Genomic DNA, 19250 nt, shown 5'->3' on the forward strand with positions numbered 1-19250 from the left:
CCCCTGCCTGGTTCTGTGACCACCATGCGGGGGGTCTCTCCCATAACCGCTTCCTTAACTGTTTAATAGAGTCCCAGCTCAGACATCCCAGGACGCTGAGCCTGCTGCACCCCGGGGAGAGTCCAGCAGTGGGTGTCCTGGGAGAACGCCCCAAGGAGGGCAGTTTTTCCAAGTGGATTCCAGGAGCTCGAGGAAGGGGGGTCAGGTGTAGTGACTTTGTTGGGAGGTTCCTGGTGCGAGACAACTACTAGTGAGCCAAGTTGACAAGATGGAAGCCTGACATGACGCCTTGCATGCAGGACAGACCGAGGTGCGACCACCTGAGGGTCCTTGGGCCATTTCGAGCACAGGGAAAACAACTGGCCCTCTTTAATCAGAGAACCCGACCCTGGCCGCCTGTTTCTGAGCCTCGGTTTCCACCTCTGGCAAAAACAAACACGAGATCAGCAAATGAACTCTTGACCTGCAGCCTTCCTGGTGGATGCTCAATAAACATGTATGGAATGTAGAAGGAAAGTGGAGAACTCATGGAAAGGAGAAGCGCTGGATGGGAAAATCATCCCACTGCGAAGGAGTTCAAATGAGGCTTGTACAGTCTCTCTCTCTCTCTCTCTCTCCTTCCTTCCTTCCTTCCTTCCTTCCTTCCTTCCTTCCTTCCTTCCTTCTTTCTTTCTTTCTTTCTTTCTTTCTTTCTTTCTTTCTTTCTTTCTTTCTTTCTTTCTTTCTTTCTTTCTTCTCTCTCTCTCTCTCTCTCTTTCATTCTTTCTTTTCTTCCTTCCTTCCATTCTTTTAAGGTAAAACTACTAGGCTCCTCCTCTAGGTAGAAAACTCTCAAAGGGCAGAGAAACACCTGTGAATTGATAACCAAATGCTCTATTCTCTCCATCAGTCTCTCCAAGAGTCAGTCCACCTACCTAAACACCCATCCACCCACCCACCCGGGTGCCCACTCACCCATCCACCCACCTACCCACCTATCTACCATCCATCTACCGATTCGTTTTATAGTAAATATATACAAATGGGGGCGAGTGGCTGTTGGTGGCTTTCTCTGCAGTCCCTGATTCCAGTGCCTCCTGCGAACAATCTCCAGGGCAGGAGAGTAGGTCTGGGTTGATTAGTGTCAGGAGCAGGAAGTTACTCAGGTTTTGCTCTTCCTTGGGGTGGGGGTGAGGTGGGACCTTTGAGACCAGCTAGAACCTCCCAGCCTCCTGTCAATCTCCCACCTCCAGGGGCGGAGCTGCCCTTTCTGCCCTTAACCCCAGCTCCCTGGGGCCCCGGACAACCCAAACCTGTTCTATCAAATCCAGGCGGGCCATTCAAACGGCAAAAGGAGGGAGTGACTTGTCTTGAGTCATCTCTTCTCTCTCTTGGGCTGCTAGTGGCCGGCTCTTCCTGAAGCAGCTCTGGGTTAACCGCGGCGCCTCGGGGTAGGGGAAGGGAAGGATTAAAGCTGAATCCTGGAGAAGCAGCAGCCACTTAAATGACTTCATAGCTTGCGGTCAGGCGCCAGCAAGGTGCACCGAGGGAGGTCTGCCGGTGCCGAGGTGTGCCCCAGCCGGCGCTACACGTGGGCTCAGGCACAGCATGCTTCGCAGGCTGCCTAAGGTGGGCGCTGGCTGCCAGCCCGGCCCGCCCCCGCCCGGGATGTGCGCCCTCCGCACGCTGCTGGGACTCCTGCTCTTCGGGGCTCTCGGAGCCTTCCCGCAGGTAAGGGGGTGTTAGGAGCCTGGGGGAGCACCAGCGGTCCAGAGCCCCCTTCTTCTGACCGCTGCCCTGAGTCCCGGGCAGAGCGGGACACACGGGACGCAGAGGACGACAGGAACGCTCCTTATCGCATTCCCCGCCCAGCTGGCGTGAGGGGGCGCGGGTCACATGTAGAGGGGGGAAAATACGCAAGTCCTATAGGTAGGAAGTTGGCTGACAGCTCCCCCCGCCCCCACCCTTGCAGAACGCTGGTATTATTCATTTATTTATCATTGATTGAGCTGAGGGGACTACCCGCGGGAGATAGGATGTGTGCGGGTGGGGGTCCTGGGCGCATCAGATGAGGCCCCCCTGGGTCTGGGCACGCCAGGTAGGGCCTCCTATGGTGGATGCCTCCCTCCGTGGGCTCTCGCTGCTGCTTGACACTGGTCCCAGGCAAGGCGGGGTCTCCCTTGGCCAGAGAGGCTGCTGTTGGGGTGCTCTCTGCTACTCTCCCTGGTCCCCGAGCTGGCCACTGGCGGCACTGGCCTTGGGAGGGAGGGAGAGCGAGGCAAGGGTGACAAACAGGAGCCAAGGTGCCGGACCACGTGGATCCACTCCTCCACCCCAGTCCGCCAAACAGCACTCGGATTCCGTGCCCCGGAGCACGGAGCACATGTTGGGTGGCAGCCCCCGGAAAAAGGTCAGTGGCGGGCCTGACATCTGTTGTGGGGAGCCCCGGAACCAAATCTGGGGGCTGCTTTACGAAAGCTGAGCACCTTAGCGGCTAGGTGCTGGAGAGGGAGAATGCATTTATCAGACGAGGTCTACTGCAGACGGCTGAGTGCAGGGTCCGAAGGGGGTTCAGCGCTTTTTCTTTTGAACCTTAGGGCAGGGGGAGGACGGAAGTTGGGTGGGCTTCAGGGAGAAGGAGGAAGAGTGTAGGAGGGAAAAGGGGACAAAAAAAAAAAAAAGAATTTGTATTTAATTACACAAGGAATATGTGACTATATCCTGAAAGCAAAAAATTAAAACTCTATAGAGAGAACTAACTCTTTCGACATTCCTTCATCCTGATCCCTTCAAAGACATAACTGCCATTATTGCTTTGGCTTTGTAGAAATCTATAGGGTTTTCCATATACTACACTACACAGGACATGTGGTTCTTCACGGGGCTTTTGTAGTGTCTGCGGCAAGTCTTGGAGACCTTTCCAGGCCGCTACGAAGCCCCTGCTTATCTCTGAAAATGCTCTGTAGTATTCTGTCACTCGGGTTCCATAGAGTATTGTTTTTCTGCCCCTGACGGATGGGTGAGATAAAGTTCCCACCATTGTGTCTCACTTGTCAGTTCGTTTGCTAACGTGATGTACATACAGCCCCGTCGGGATGCTTCGGGGAATGTGTGGGCCTCCTTCCCAGAGAAGAGCGTGTGGAGGTGCTGGGGGAGACGGCGTTCATATAAAAAGAAGCTGAGAAGAGCGTGTGGAGGTGCTGGGGGAGACGGCGTTCATATAAAAAGACGCTGCCGAATTACCTTCCAGCGTGGCTGGACGACCTACCCTCCCGCCGGCAGTGCGTGAGAGTAGCAACTTCCCCACATCCTAACCGACGTTTGATCTTATCAGAGTTTTTATTTTTGTCAATGTGATCTGGTGACAAGGGCCATATTCTTGTTGTCTTAATTTGCATTCCCGCCCACTGGAGAGGCTGAGCGTCTCTCTCGTGGGCTCAGACGCAGGCCTGTTTCTTGGCAGGGTTGGGGCACCCATGGGGGAGGGGGCCGCTTGCCCAGCTTGAGAGTCTTCCTGACCGCCCCTTCAAGCCTTCTTCCACTTCTATTGCCCCAGTAGATTCGAGAAGTTCATTATCTAAAAACGCCCAAACTCAAATTGGGGCTTGAATTTTAAATCTCTTTTTTCATCCCTGTCTGATTTTACAAGATGCCATCATTTTCTGTGGTTTTACCTTGGGGCAAGAATGCTTTCTTGATGTGTGTCACCTTCTGAGAAAGAGAGTTAGCCTCTGACGCCAGGTACCACAGTCTCCCCAACAATGGTTTGTTTTTTTTCCCCGGTAATGTGACCCAGGATTACTCAGGCACAAATCCGGAGAGAAGAATTCTTTGTCCTCACACATCCCGGGCCTCCACCTTTTCCTTCCAGGCACCTCGGCTTGCAAATGGCAGGGGAGGGAGGCCCGGAGCCTTTCCGTGAGCTCCGCGGCCACAGAATTTCCCTGTATCATCTTCTGGGCCAATGTTAAAGCTACAATGAGCCTCCTTCCCGCATTCACGGCCTCCGATTCTAGCACCTTCATCCTCTAGCCAGAGGCAGACCTCTGTCCTGCGTCTTCTCCTGCCGGCGAAGGTTCCCATGGGTGGATTTTTGCCGGGGTGATAAAAACTCTATGTGCCATTCCTCCCATCAGGGTTTCCAAAGCGTGGCTGGCAGCCTCACAGAGTGGATTACCACTGACGGTGGGCTTTGGAGAGATTTTCTGGTTTTGTTTCGGTCAGGGGGCTTTTCCAGGGCTGCTCGCACCCTACGTGGAAGCCGGGTTCCACCTTACGCACCAAGAGGAGGGTACCCCAAGAGAGGCGCCCCTGATGTGGAGGGAGGGAGTGGGAAGGAGGTATGGGCTGGTCCCAATGGAGGCCTCCCCTTCCTCAGAGAGAGGCTGGGGCAGCCAGGGGAGCGCAGTGGGGAGCGTGGGGCCCGTTACTCAGCTCGAGAGCAGTCACTGCTGGAAGCGGGGCAGCACTTACTGTAAGTTTCTGCTTCTGTTCCCACTCATATCTGACCCAGCGTCGTTTCTTGGGTTGATTGTGATTCATCCTTAGGCTCGTACGCACGCACGTACGCACGCACGCAGCACGTTCCTCGCCCCTCCTTCGCCTCGGGAGCGGGCTGAGGGATCCCTGTGTCTGGGCAGGACGTGGAGGCTGGGGGTCCTCGGCACAGGCGGTTGGTTTAGCACAGCCTGGGTCAGCGTGGTGGCCTCGTCACGCCCGTGCACTGACACTGGGGCGGCTCGTCTGGGATCATGGTCTCCGTTTTCCGTTTTCCGGACTAGGATGTGAGGCCCAGAGGTGGGGGAGGGTCTTGCTCACAGTCCCAGGGTCGGTGGGGGGTGGAGCAGGACCAGAGCCCCAGACCCAATGGACAGAACGTCGGAAGAGGCTGCTCCGGACAAGGCCAGTTCACCAGCGCCACTGTCCTCCCACCTCCGCCAGGGGGCTGCGGGTAGCGCGGCCTCAGTCTGGAATCTTCGCCGCCTGTGATCGGAATCCACCGGCATTCTCCGCAGCCTCGCTGGTCAAAAGGGACTTTTTATACGCCGCTTGGTCCAGTCAGTCAGAGTGGCTAGATCCTTGGTGACATTCAGCCGAGTATCATTTATTTATTCATTCAGCAAATCCTAGAGGAGAAGGTGCCCTGTGCCTGGCCCTGCTCTAGGTAATCACCAGGCCTCTGAGCGTAGGCCTCCGGTGACAAGGGGGCTCACTCCCTCCTGTGGCAGCTGGGTTAGCTCTGACATTTAGGTGGTTTTTATGAGGCACCGAAATCTGTCGCCTCGAAGCTTCTACCCATCGGTTCTGGAAGCCAGAGCTGCATGAGCTCGCTAGTCATCACTAACCTTCCTCAAAAACACCTCCTAGTGAAATGAAGGCCGCGGCCCAGGGCCCCTGAGGTCTCCCAGCCAATCACAACTCCCAGGACCTCCAACACGTGTTCCTCACGCAGCGTGGGCTCAGAGCCTCTTCTTACCGATTCATTCATTCCGCAAACATTATCAAGCACCTACTGTGTGCCAGGGAGGGTTCTAGACGCTGCAGGGGCATCCACGCCAGTCTACCCTCATTTGCATGGGAACAGACCAGTGCTTATCGCCACGGAGAGGGTTGTAATCGTCTAGTGAGAGAGATGGGTGGCTACCCGAGGTGGGGAAGAGAGGGTGGCCTCTGAGGGACGGTGACGTGCACAGAAGGGAGCCCGCTGGTGGGACGTTTGCCGAAGAGTGAGGCGGAGGAACAGGAAGGAGCCCAGTGTGGCTGGAGTGGAGTGAGGTGGGGTGTGGCGGAGCCCGCGGTGGGGAAGTGGGGGAAGACAGGCCTTTGTGGGCTGCTGCTTTTGAAGGGAGTGACATCATAGGACACGTCTTCAAGTTTCCTCTGTCTGCTGGCATGAGGGAGGGCAGGAGAACGGGCAGCATGGGAGCAGGAAGACAGGCTGTTGCTGGGGTCTGGAGCAGGGGCGAGCAGAGCCAGGATACTTTGGAGCTGAATCCATAGGACCTGCCGATGGACTGGGGGCGAGCGTGGGCGGGGCCAGAAGGGATTTGGAGTCCTGTCCAGGTGTGGGGCCTCCACATCAGGTTGAATGGTGGCCTTGGTTACGGAGGCAGGAAAACTGGGCACAGGACAGAAAGGTGTTTCGGAGAAAAGCATGCGGTTCGTTTTCTCCACGTTCAGGTGTCCAGTGGGGGTTGAGAGCCAGAGTGTAGAGCTCTCTACAGGGCTTGGGCCCCGATGTGCGTCTCTGGTACCAGAGGCAACGGCAGAATTATTGGTGTCGCCTGGGCCCGTGCCCAGAAGCATCAACACCTCCCTCGCTGGAGCCGCCTTACTTCTGTCGATGAAAAGATGGAGCCCAAGGCTCCATCTTTTCTTGGCCACCACATTATCTTCTCCATTCATTCCAGCCCCTGGGTACAATGTCTACGGGCTTTCTCTTGTTGCCGTAACAGCTTATCACAAATTTGGTGGCTTAGGGCAGCACATATTTATTATCTTGGAGCTCTGGAGGTCTAAAGTCTAAAAGCGGGCCAGGAGGGCTGCATTCCTTCCGGATGCTTTAGGGGAAATATGTTTCCTTGCCTTTCCCAGCTTCCGGAGGCTGCCGGCATCCCGTGGCCCATGGCCCATGGCCCCTGACCACTCCGACGTCCGCTTCCGTTCCCACACGTCCTTCTCTGACTCCGCCCCTCCGCCTCGTTCTTCTGACGCCCCTGTGATCACACTGGGGCCTGCACGGATGACCCGGGATGCTCTCCTCATCTCCAAAGCCTAAACCGAAACCCATCCGATAGTCCCTTTGCCTTGGAAAGGACCATGTTCTCAAATTCCAGGCTGTAGGACGTGGGGCCTTATTCTACCCCACATTTTATTTTGCTGAGTCTGGCCCACAGCCTCTGTCAAGTCTCTTTTTTTGGGTGACAGTAGGGCATGATGGTCAAGGGTATGGCTTTTTTGGTCATCTTGCCAAGTGTGTATATCCTGCTCTTGGGCAAGTTTGGTCACTTCTTTGTGCCTTGGTGTCCCCATCCGTAAAATGGGGGTAGTAATAGTCCCCTACGCCGTAGGGCCCTGGAAAGGATTTTATGGGTTCACATGTGGAAAGTGCTGGGAACAGCTCCTGGCACACAGCGAGAGCGGCATGCAGGTGACTCGTTAAGTGCCTGCTGTGCGCTAGGCATTATGGGTGCAGGGCGAAGGTAAACCACTTGCAGCGCTTGCCCTCAGGGGTGGAAGCGTGGGCAGAGGGATATGGAGGACAGCGTGACCTCTACCGCGTGGAGAACTGTCCTAGGCCTGTGGGGTCCCACATGGGCCCGTCCTCACCCTCCCCTGGGTCGGTGGGGGCGCAGGCTCCCAGGCTCAGGTACTTTATGCAACCCCAGAACTTTTGTGAAGGCTGAAATCTGAACAATTGGCTCGCGAAACCACCCCCGGGGTTCCTCTAGGGCAAGGGGGCGTCAGCGGGAAGTGGGGAGCAAGCAGTTGCCGAATTTGGACTCAAGGGCACACCTTGGCGATGACAGTTTACTGGCCTCCGTCCCTCCCACCCCCTCTCCTGTTAGCTGCTCTACAACCAATAGTGGCTCCTGTTGCCAAAGGCAACATTTCCCAAAGTCACTTCCAGGAAGTAGTAGTTCCATGAGGAAAGGGTTCCATGGCGCGATAAGTTTGGGAAACATTTTTCTCTCTGCCCTGCCTGCCTTTCCTTGGAGAATAGAGAGCAAGTAAACCCACACGAGGCTCTAAGAGGCCCGAGAGTGATTTAAAATGAAAACCTCTCAGATGGAATCCAGTGAGTGTGTGTGTGTGTGTGTGTGTGTGTGTGTGTGTGTTTGGTTTGCTGTCACCCGTTGACCCCCTGCAGCACCACCATTTGCTAGAACACTAGATGGGAAATGACAAATGAGGGCGGGCGTCTGGCCCTGGGTCCTGGGCCCCTTTCCTCCGGTCCCCACCGTCCAGCCTGTGAAACCTCCGGAGGCTGCTGCTCTTTCCTGCCTCCGGACCTCTGCTGCTGCGGTGGCTTCTGCCCGGGAGGCCCTCCCCTCGCTCCCGCTGCCGAGCTCTCACCCACCCTTCCAGAATAAAGGGCGGTCTCTTCCTCCGAGAAGCCTCACGAACCCCCCGAGGTAGTTCTTCTTCTCGGCTTTCCTCGTGATGCTCACACTCTTCTGCTTCGCGTCGGTGGTCTGTGTGTTTTTCTGATCTCGTCTTCGAGGTGCTGCTTCCGTCATTCGTTCCGTGGATTGCTTCTCAGCGTCTCCCGTGTGCCCGTCCCGGGAGCTGACTTCGTGGCGCGGAGCTGGCTCGAAGTGGCCTTTGCGTCGCCTCCAGCGCCTGACCCAGCTCCTGGGTCCTGCTGGGCCTTCGGTGAACACGCGGTGCGAGGGGACTCAGGTTTATTCTTCGCCTTCTCAGTCGGGGCCCTGTTTTATTTTCCTGTCGTGGCTGTCATTACGACAAACGTGGTGGCTTAAAACAACACAAACTATTACCTTTCGGTTCCTAAGTCCCACGCGGTTGTCACTGGGCTGGAGTCAAGGCGTGGGCGGGGCTGCGTTCCCTTCTGGAGGCTCTCGGGGAGGGGAGAAAGCCGTTCCTTTGCCTTTCCTGATGCGAGAGGCCACCTGCGTTCCTCGGCTCGCGACCCCCTCCCGCACCTTCACTCCATCTGTGTAGCGGCTCTCGAAGCTAGCTCCCGTCATCACCGCCTGTCCTGCTGACTCTCCGACTCCGACTCTTCCATCTCTTTCTTGCCCTCTTAAGGACCTTTATGCTGACTTTGGGACTACCTGGATAATCCAGGATGACCTCCCCATCACAAGGTCACTGATTAGCAACCTTAAGTCCCCTTTGGCAGGTAAGGTGACAGTCATAGGTTCTGGGGATTAGGATGTGGACATCTTCGGGAGGGCACTACAACTTCTCATCGCCTTCCTTCCCGCATGGCAGATGCTCAGTGACCATGGGCACTCTTCTTGTAAACGCCATCTCAGAGAAGGTGCTCACCCCTTCCTGGGGCTCCTTCCTGCCTGGGGTTCCAGGACCCAGCCTCCATGGCTGTTTCTGGGTCTACCGCCTTTGGGTTTTGTTTCTAGCCGCCTGCACAGAGCCATGCATACTCCCCCTCAGCTCCTGGAAGCCAGAGGTGGGAACTTGAGGCAAGCCAGATCTGGCTCCTGCACATGGGTGTGACAGCCTTGAGGGATGTGACCCGTGAGTGAGCAGGGACAGACTGTGTGCCTGTGGGTGTGTTGAAGGTCAGGGAGGAGGAGGAGGACTTCAATTTTAAGTGATCTCTTGGTCTGCAGCTCAGGAGAGCCCTTGCCAGGGAGAGTGGGGTTCAGAGCCCCCCAGGACTAGGAGATGACCAAGCCCAGCCTAGTAGTTATTTATAAGCCTGGCTACGTTCAGCAGAATAACAGTGCCTTACAATGTCCGTATCCTAATCCCTGGAACCTGTAAATCACTTCGCATGGAAAAGGGAACAAAGTAGATGTGATTAAGGGTACGGATCTTGAGATGCAGAGGTTAGCCTGGATTATCCAGGTGCGCCCACTGTCTTCACATGAGTCCTGTAAAGTGGGGAACCTTTCCTGGCTGTGTTAGAGAGAGAGGATACAGAAGAAGGGAGAGGCGCGACAGGAGAAGGACTTGACCCGCTGCTGCGGGCTTTGCAGATGGAGGAAAGCAGTTCGCAAACCAAGCGAAGGGAGCCAAGCAACGGGGCAGCCTCGAGAAGCCGGGAACGGCCTTAGTGGACAGCAAAGAGAAGCACCTCGATCTTAACCACAAGGAGATGGCTTTTCCCCCTGGAGCTTCCAAAGGACCCAGCCTTTCCTACAGCTCGATTTTAGCCTGCTAAGACCTGACCTGGACAGGGGTGACCAGGGGGTGGGTCCCTCAGGAAGTGGCCTGTATGAGTGAGGTCTGAGGAATGAGTCGGGGTATGCCGGACAAGGGGAAGGGGGTGGCGAGGGGAACCGCGTGTGCAAGGCTGCGGGCGGGAGAGGGGGAGTGGGTGCAAACGGGAATGGGGCACAAGTGGGAATGGAAGGGAGGCAGCCATGAGGGGGCGCCCAGGTAAGCCAGGACCGGCGGGCCGGGGTCTCCTGGGCCACTGTCAGGACTTTGGGGTTTATCCACAGGCGAGTTGAAGCCATCTGAGTCTTCAGTAGAGTGAAGGGGAGGGGACCAGGTCTGTGCTTTGGAAAGATCCCTCTGGCATCCACTGTGGGTGGGCTGTGGGAGACGGGGTGGATGTGAGGAGACCCTTGGACAGCCACTGTCAAGTCCAGATGGTGGGGAGCTGAGGGAGAACCGGTGGACTGGAGGGGAGAACGGGGGGTTAAACAGACATGACTAGTGATGCAAGGCATGGTGGGTAAGAGCCGTGCAAGACGGCTCAGGCCGAATCCTGGCTCTAAGGCCGCCCAGCCGGGCGACTTGAGGCAAGTTTCCTAACCTCTGTGTGCTTCAGTTTCCTCATCCACAAAATGGAATAGATAGTAGGTCTGGGGTGGGGCCTGGGAGTCTGCATTTTGAGCAAGTTCCCAAGTGGTGTCAATGCTGCTGGCCCAGGCACCTCACCTTGAGTAATAAAGGTAGGGCTCTCCTGGGGTGGGGTTGGGGCGCACCTCCCAGCTCTGCCCGGCTCTGCCCAGCTCTTGGGATATTTTGTGTTTGATCTGACTTTCCCACCCCATCCCCCCCCCATCCCCCTTCGCTCTAGACGCTCAGCTCCTGTTCCTCTATGTGGCTGAGACCAGGTGGGTTTTTTTGAAAGTGAAATTTATTAGGTTTTGTAGGGAAAACCAAACCAACCTGAAAATAGAGAGGCCTAGAAATGGGAAGGTTTCAGGCCAGTCTCTCTTTATCTTGATGCCATTCAGGTTGGACCACAGGCCTTTGGTTGCACAGCTCATCACCCTGTGGATACCTCGTTCTGCCTCGAACCTGCTGGGGAACCCCACCCAAAAGCCCCCCTTCCAGTCCTTGGGCTTCCCCCTCCCACTCTTGCCTCTCTGACCCCCCTTTCCCTCCCAGGCCATGGCTAGAGCACAACCCAGCTGTGTCTCCCCCTTACCCAGGGGTGGCAGGAGCTGGTGGGACATCCAGGGTCTGGGCCCATGGCCAGTGGAAATTGGCGGGGTCCTTGAAATTCAAGAGGTCAGACGTCTCGGGGCTGCCGCAGATGCTGAGGCTGCCACTGCCTCCTCTGCCAGGAGCTGGGGTGGGTGAAGGGCCCGTGTGAGTGAGCAGTGGGGGCAACAGGGACATCATTGGAAAGACGGGAGAGGTGGCAGAGGGGGAGCGATGAATGCGCCTGGGACGGGAGACGGGGCCAGATTCGGGGACCCCAGACGGTGCTGTAGGGGCGAAGCTCGGGTCCCCAGATGCCCCCTCTTTCTACTTACGGGCCGGGGACACCCCCGTGAGGTGGGTTGTCTTCCTCAGGGGAACGACAGCTCGTGGAGGGCGTTCTGGGGTCCGTTCAGCTCTCTGGCACACAGTAGGTGGTCGATCCTCTCATGAGTTCAGTTGACTGGAACTCAGATCCCAACCCCGCCACAAGGGGTGACTGACCCTGGGCTGGTCTTTCGCCTCTGAGACTTGCGTCCGTGGTGTTAGGGTCTCACAGGCTGTGGGTTCGATGACTGCTGCTGTTAACTTCTACGACGTGTGTGCATTCCACCGACTCCATTTTCTGTGTGCTTATAAAATGATGACATCATAGGCAACCGCCACCCCCCCAAAAAAAGCCCAAAACCAAAAAAAAACAAAAACAAAAAACCTCCCCAGTGCCTTTGCTAAAGAAGGCCAGCCACAGCGGCTGGGGGGGAGGGGGGGGGGTCTCGGGGTGGATGTTGGGGGATGGGGCCGAGTGGTGCCCGGACCTGGACCCCACTTACATCTCCGGGAGTGGCTGAGAGAGCTGGGGCCCAGCACTTCCATAGGATTAGGGGTTTATCCCCTCCCTCCATAAACCTCATAAGGCAACTGAGGCCTCCAGTCCTCTCCTCCTCCCTTCGTGGGGTTCTGATGCACGCACGACATCTGGACATGCTGGCTGAGAGTCCACGCCCCTCCGGACCGCAAGAACAGAGCGCCCCCTGGTGGCAAAAGTGTGGGAACCACACCGATTTATTGTTGAGCCGCGTCTTTGTGAGGTGCTATTATTTACACATTTGGTTTTGTATAATAGCTTTATTTTCCACTTTATGTAGACATGTATGGTTATTACTCTCATTTATACTTTTTTTCTGAGCCATTTTCAAATTAGTTGAGGACATTTTGATCCTTCACCCTTAAATATTCCAGCATGTTTCTTCTACACCAAGGGGGTCTCGGACATAGACAAGTTATGGAGTCCAGGCCCTCAGCATCAGCAGAACACAAACAGACATTATGTCCATAGTCAAATTTCATCAATAGCTCAATATTCTCCTTTACGTCAATACCCGCTTCTCACCCCGACTCAGAATCCATCCCAGACATTGAATTCAGGCGTCCCGTCTCTTTAGTCTCCTTTATTCTGGAATATTCTGCAACTGTTTTTTATCTTTCATGCATTGGCATTTTTAAAGAGTCCAGGCCAGCCGTTTTGTAGAAAGGCCCTCAGTTTGGTTTTATCTGTCGTTTCCTCGTGGCTCGGTTCAGATTACGGGCTTTCGGTAGAAAGCCCGCGGATGAGGTTTGTCCTTCTCAGTGCGTTTTTGTTTTAAAGAGGGCAGCCTGTGGCCCAGGGAGGGGGAGAGACCCGGGGACACAGTAAAGCTCAAATCTCCCTTTTACATTCAGTTGTTGTGCGACCTCGGGTGGGTGGTGGTACCTCCCTGAGCTGCAGTTTCATCACCTGTAATGTGGGGCGATGATGATCTGGCCCCAAAGAGCTGGGAGTAGCATCAAAGGAGAGACAGATGTGTGTCTCCAAAAGAGTAACGTGCACTACTGTGGGTCCCCTGTTCTTCTCTGCACCTGTCACCCCTCCATTGCCCCAGGGCATGGCGGCAGGAAATGAAGGTCAAGCAGTAAGTCTCCCCTCATCTGCCCCCGCTGCTCTGGGGGGTTCGTAGCGGTCAGTGAGATGAGCGGGCAAGCCAGGAGGGGGAAAATCCAGGCCAAGGACCCAGGATTTTCCCCACACTCAGTAGGCGCAATGGGGTTGAACCCTCACACCCCTAGGCCACCCCACCTGTAGGCTTCTGAGCGCACTTGGTGAGGTGCTGCAGGTAAGAGAGAACCTCAGGTTGGCCTGGCAGGTCTCTGCGCCTGGAGGTGCCCCCAGGAGCCCCCTGCTTTATTTGAGAAGAGTGAGCTCCTGCTGGAGAGAGGGGCTGGGTCTGTGTGAGTGAAGAGAGTGCCGTGTGACTAGTGGTGTGCAATCGTCAGGTTTTATTTACTATTTACTATCCCACATTTATGTGGTGACATTTCTGGTGTACAAAAAAAAAAAAAAAAAAAAGGAAAAAAGAAGACTGTAATCCACGCTCCAAGTGTTCACCTTCTGGCTACACTGGCCTCCTTGCTGCTCTCTGATCAAACAGAAATATTTTTTTAATTTTCACTGTTCTCTTGAGTGGCGAGAAGATTGGGGGAGCCCCTTAGGCCACCTGGGCCTCTCCCAGGGGGAGGGGAGGTTAATGTCTTCTGTTTTCTGCCTCCAAACCAAGAAAACCCCACCCCATTCGTCCTACAAGTGGCCACTTCCTCCTGTGCCAGGCACCAGCTTGGATGCTGGGGGCGTAGAAGCTCCCTCCTCCCCTCTCTGCTCCCCTTCCTCCCTCTGCCCCCCTCCTGGGGCTCCTTGTTCTGGGTCTGCCCAGAATCATGCTCCATGCTTTTCCAGGTTCTCAGCAGAGACCTCCTCTCTTGAACCCCTAACAAAGGTGCTTAACTTTCAAAGAGCCCTGGAAACCAGTGGGGGCAGCTATTAAAAATGCATATTCCGTAAAAAGTGACTCTTGACTCTGCTTCACGCCATGTACCAAAAATGAAACCTAACCGACACATTTAGCAGAGATTCGTGTTGTGGGCCTGAGCCAGAGGCCACGTAGGAGGCAACTGAATGAATCTGAGAAGGAGGGGATGGGGCTGGGATCAGGCAGAGGAGTGGGAATCCTGGTCCCGAGAGGCTGGGACAACTTGCCGATGGGTCGCAGGTGAGCACTAGAGAAGGAGGGAGTCAAGAGATTTGGCCTGAGTTAGGGAGGGCTGGAGCGGGTTTGAGAGAGAGATGAAATCAGGAGTTTCCATCTTCTGCAGTGGAAGGCCTGGTCTCAGGCCTGGCCTTGACAGTGAGTGGAGACCGGCGTCTTGGCACCTGAGGGGCTGGAGGGAAGATGGGTGTCTGGGACCACCCAGGCCTCACCAGTTTGTCCTTCCCTTCAGGGTCGTGCCCCCACAGACCCCTGCGTTAGAGACCCCGGCCGCTACCATGACAAGGCTGCAGGAAGGTGCTGTTACCGCTGCCCTGCAGGTGAGTGGGATGCTGGGGCTGCAAAGAAGAGGGGCTTGGGGAGTGGGAAAGATGGGAGTCAACACCTCTCTGTGCTTTTAGTTAATAGCTGCCCCCGCTGAACGCATACTGTGGACACACGAGTCTGAGACCTTCACACGTACCGCATCGTCTCATCAGATCCTCGCAATTATCTGTTACTGTCCTCATTTTGCAGATGAGGCTATTGGGGTGCTGCAAGATTAAATAACTTGCCCAAGATCACAGAGGTGGGAAATGGTGGAACCGGCCGGGGCTTGGAGCCCGGGGTTCTTTGACCCCAGAGCCTGGGCTGTCAACACCCCCTGACCTCCCCTCATTTCTGGGCCTGGATACCCTTTGCAGTCCTCATTTCCTCCAGCCCAGAGGGTGCATTTGTCCCCGGGCCACCTGGACTTTAAATCTCTCAGTGACCAGTCTTCTGCAGGGAGCCCACTTCCTGAAAGTCGCACCCACCCCCAGCACAGCGATTGGCTCGAGCAGGTTTTCTGGAAGTCCTTCCCACTCTGCCATTGGGAGTGGGCTGGAGTCTTCAGGATACATAGGGTGCCCACCTATGAACCGTCTAAGCCCCCCAGGATTGCTGTGTGGAGGGTGGTGACAGGCCATCATGCACAAGGTCATTAAGGGTATGCGGTTGGAGCTGGGCAGGAACCCTGGTCAGTTCCTAGAACTGCGGCCTCTTTGAACCACCTTGAGGGCTGACCGAGCCCATGCTCAGGTCACCAAAGGACCGAGAGAAACATTTTGGAGAAGAATTTGGTATTTTCTATTTCCAAAACTGATTCAGAGTAGTCACTATAGGGAACAAAGTAGAGCTTTATTGGACTTTCTCACTTTTATTTTGGGATTGGGTGTTGGTTTTGAAGTATGTATCAGGTGGGTGGGTCCCTGTGCTTATTTTAGCACTTCACACTTCAACGCCTACCTAATTGGCCAGCCAGCCACCCACCCGCCCGCCCGTGGACCTGTCTGTCCACCCACCTGCGCTTTCCCCCACTCTGCCCTCCTCTTGTATCCTCAGGTGCCCCTCCTCCCCGCTCCCGTCCCATTTTCCATTCTTTTGGTCACCCGTCTCCCATCCATCCACCCATCTGTCTCAGTCTGCTCGGGCTGCCATAGCAAAACACCACAGACTGGAAGCCTTAAACAACATTTATTTTCTCATAGTTCTGGAGCCTACAAGGCCAACGTCAAGGTGCCGGCATGGTTTGCTTTCTGGTGAGAAATCCCTTCTTGGCTCTCAGACAGCCGCCTTCTCATAGCAGAGAGAGGGAGAGAGAGCTCTCTCTCTTTTTCTTCTTTGAAGGCCACCAGTCCCATCAGATCGAGGCTTCACTCTTTTGACCTCATTTAACCTTGATTATGTTCTAAAAGCCTTGTCTCCAGATACAGTCACATTGGGGGTGAGGGCTTCAACATAGGAATCTGTGGTCCAGCCTACCATCCAACGATTGTTTATTGCTCCTTCTAATAGAGAGGTCACTTGCCACCTTTCCAGCTTCTCTCCCTTGGTCTTTCTATGGGAACTGCTGTGCTTGGTGCGCTCTGAGCTTACTGTGTGTCTTCAGATCTGGGACTCTGCACACACCTGTCAGCACCTGAGATGCCTCCTGCTCCCCACTCCACCCCCCGTCTCTACCTGCTGCAATCCTGGCACCCCTTCCTCTATGAAGCCTTGGGGTACCAGCCCAGTGCTGTGTGGCTGGTCACACACTGCTTCTCCCTAGGCCATCTGCAGTCGAGGTTCTGGAGTGCTGTGGCCACACTGCTCTGTGACTTTCCATAGGACCCACAATCCCCACTGCAGGAAGAAAGACAGGCACTTCCTTCCCACCTTCTCCAGCCCCCTCAAAGCCAGCCTAGTGAGGCCTTGACAGAGAGCGGGTGGAGAGAGAGAGTGGCATCCTGGTCCTGGACCCCCTCCACTTAGGCGCTGCGACTCCCTTCCCCCCAGGTTCTTTCTGCAAGGCCCTGGTGACTGAGTGCCCACTACCGCTGTGGTGGGCGGGGCATTTTACTGGAGTTTTATTGACCCTGTGCTTCCGGGCAGATAAGAAAGGAAAAATGAAAAACCCACAAAAACCCCTTCCTTGGTCTCTTGGGGAAATTTATGACATTTTGCTTGCCCTCCGCCATCAGCACTCAGCTGTGTGGCAGGGTTTGCATGTGGGCGGGTTGGTGGAGGAAGGAAACCGGGAGACCTTTGAGATTAGAAATTTAGATGTCATCAAATCTCTCCTCTCACCCGGGCCTGTAAAGCCCTCTCTAGCATCTTTGACAGCTCATCGCCAGCCCTCTACTTACATACCGTCAGTAACGGGGAGCTCACTCACTGTTTCATAACAATGACAGCAATTAACAGTGAAGGAGCATGCTCCGTGCCAGCCATGCTGCTGAGCCATTTACCTACATATCAGCTTACTGAACCCAGATAAGAAACCCAGAGGGGGAACTTGGACATGGTGGGGTTTGGGGATTTGCCCATGGTCACATGCTAATAAGTGGCTCAGGTGGAGCTCTTACATGGTCATCTAGCTCAGAATCCCAAGTCCTTCAGTCTTATTTGGTGATGACATCCAAAGGATTGTATTTGGGAGGCAGCAGAACATATCAGAGAGAGCTCATGTTGGGGGCTACAAACCCCTCACTATTCTGCACCCAGCTTTCTGGGTCACTCTCCATCTTGTGCCCAGACTCACTCCACATAGGAAGGGGTCTCCCTGCAGATGTGCAAGACCGGCCAGGCCTGGTGTTAGGTGGACAGCATGGTTTGTGCGGGGCCTGGCAGGTGTATCCCATCTTGCCCCAGGAGCTGAGAGTTTCTCCAAGGGCTGTGAGCAGAAGGGAGAGGGAGAAGGCCTCCCCTGCCTTCCCCATCCTAGGCCAAGTTCAGCCGGCTCACAGTCCCCTCCCCAGGTTGCGGGTCTCCTTCAGGGCAACAGGAGGGGCACTGGACACATATCTTTCGGTCGTAATTCTAAAGCTAAGAGGAAAGCCTTCAATGGCTCAGATAAGTCCAGATGTCCACCTCTGCTCTGGTTCCTCAAGTGCAGCACTGCCCTGGACCACTGCTGTGGGGCAGGGTGGGATAAGGGACAGTTCCCCAAGAAGGGCAGCCTGTGGGCTGGGAGCCCTTCCAAACACATGTCTGCTGCAACAGGCTGTTTGCTGGGGTGGTGCTGCTGGGAGCCGTGAGAACACACTCCTGGGGGACCTGACCTGGCCGGAGTATTCACATGGGGGTTTCCTTGAGGAGTTGGCATCTAAAGGAGTCTTGGGGATGAGCAGGAGTGTGCCAGGCCAAGGTGGGGAGAGGGCGTGCCCTAGTTAGAGGACGCAGACTATGCCAAGGCCTGGAGTAAGCAAGGGTGGGCCACTCAAGAACTGTGAGGGGTTCCATGTGGCTGAAGCACAGGGTGTTAAGGGGAGTGGGGGAGGAAAGAGAGGAGGGGCTGGTGGCTCAGACTCAGTGAGGGGAGTTTCTGGGGCCAAAGCAGCTGGGGCAGGGTGGCCTGACCGCCTGGATGCTGAGCCAGAGGTGAGAGGTGGTGACGGGAATGTTAGGACAGACTCTGAGAACGTCTGCAAGGCGCCGATCAGAGACTGGGAGTGGAGTGAGGTTGGAGGCGGGTGAGGGCAGAGGGACACTCGGGAACCAGTGCTAAGAGCACCACCCAAACTCGGGAGTCTTTCTTAACCACTTTTTGTTTGTTTGTTTCTGATTATGAAAGAAATACTCAGTGGAGAAGATCTCTGTGGAAAATGGAAAAATGGTACCCAGGTTGGCTGAAATATACAGTGTATGAAGTGAACGATGTACAATAATGCCAGACCAGGAGTCCGGAGACAGAGCGAGGCCTGGGGGGTGCCAAGATGAAGAGTCTATTGATTAGATAGCCAGGACATGTATTGATCAAATACATTCCAAAAATATGTTCCAGGCACTGTGATAGGAGAATCATTGGTGAGCGGAAATGGAAAGATACATCCTTGAGGAGCTGCCACTCATGTGGAGAATTCAGACACTGAAAAAATTTATATGACAAATAATCATGAGATTACAACAGAGTTAGCTGTAAGAGGGTGAAGTACATGGGTCTCTGACAGTTTATAGCAGAGGCCCTACCCAAGCTGCTAGGAAGTGATGCCTCCATGATGGTGTGAAGGCTGATGGGAGTTTACTGGGGAAAAGGGGAGGGGAGCATTCCTGGAAGAGGACTAGCTTATGCAAAGGCCTTGGGGATAGAGGGGAGCATGGTCCCTTTGGGGAACAGGAAGACCCCAGTGTGGCTAGAGGTTAGAGCAGGGGGGGCACAGGTAGGCAGAGCCTTAACGACCATGGTAAGGACCTAGGCCTCTATCCTGAGAGCCACAAGAAGCCTTTAAAGGTTTTAGGCAAGGAGTGCTGGGATCAGATTCACCCCTGGGAAAGACCACTGGGGAGCTTCTGAAGGTTGCTGAGCCAGAGGGTGCCAGCCATCAAGCTATTATTTTTGAGAGGACCTCAAGTGTGATTTTAGAGTAAGGGCTCTGACTTTGGAGCTCACGTATCCCAAGGGTCTGTGAGTAGATTTTAGGGGGGTGTGAACTTGAATAAGTTCACTTATTTTTATTAGCCTCTAACTAGAATTTCCTTTATGAATTCCTTCCATTATGAGTTAAGGCAATAATGCACAGCAGTAATAGTACCTGTAGCTTTTCCATTGGTGGAAATCGGAAAGTAATATAATATATTACAATTATATTATATTACAATGGCTGCAGA

At 54.9% G+C, this 19250-nt stretch overlaps 1 protein-coding gene across 5 annotated transcripts in view; it reads left to right on the top strand.

Moving 5' to 3' along the window:
- Nucleotides 1–1609: 1609 nt before the first annotated feature.
- TNFRSF8 (TNF receptor superfamily member 8) overlaps nt 1610–19250 on the top strand; it is a 58402-nt gene continuing 40761 nt past the window's right edge. For 4 of the 5 annotated variants that reach the window (XR_004953376.1, XR_004953377.1, XM_036228808.1 and 1 more), the window contains exons 1-2: nt 1610–1710; nt 14377–14464. Coding sequence is in view for 3 of the 5 variants with exons in the window: in XM_036228808.1 (XP_036084701.1) it covers nt 1648–1710; nt 14377–14464 (151 nt within the window). In the remaining 2 variants the exon portion in view is untranslated. Of the gene's footprint in view, nt 1711–2215; nt 2390–14376; nt 14465–19250 lie in introns of those variants that run through there. The other variant, XM_036228810.1, reaches the window with a different exon arrangement.

Source organism: Rousettus aegyptiacus, unplaced genomic scaffold, assembly GCF_014176215.1.
Source record: "Rousettus aegyptiacus isolate mRouAeg1 unplaced genomic scaffold, mRouAeg1.p scaffold_m13_p_1, whole genome shotgun sequence".
NCBI classification, from domain to species: domain Eukaryota; kingdom Metazoa; phylum Chordata; class Mammalia; order Chiroptera; family Pteropodidae; genus Rousettus; species Rousettus aegyptiacus.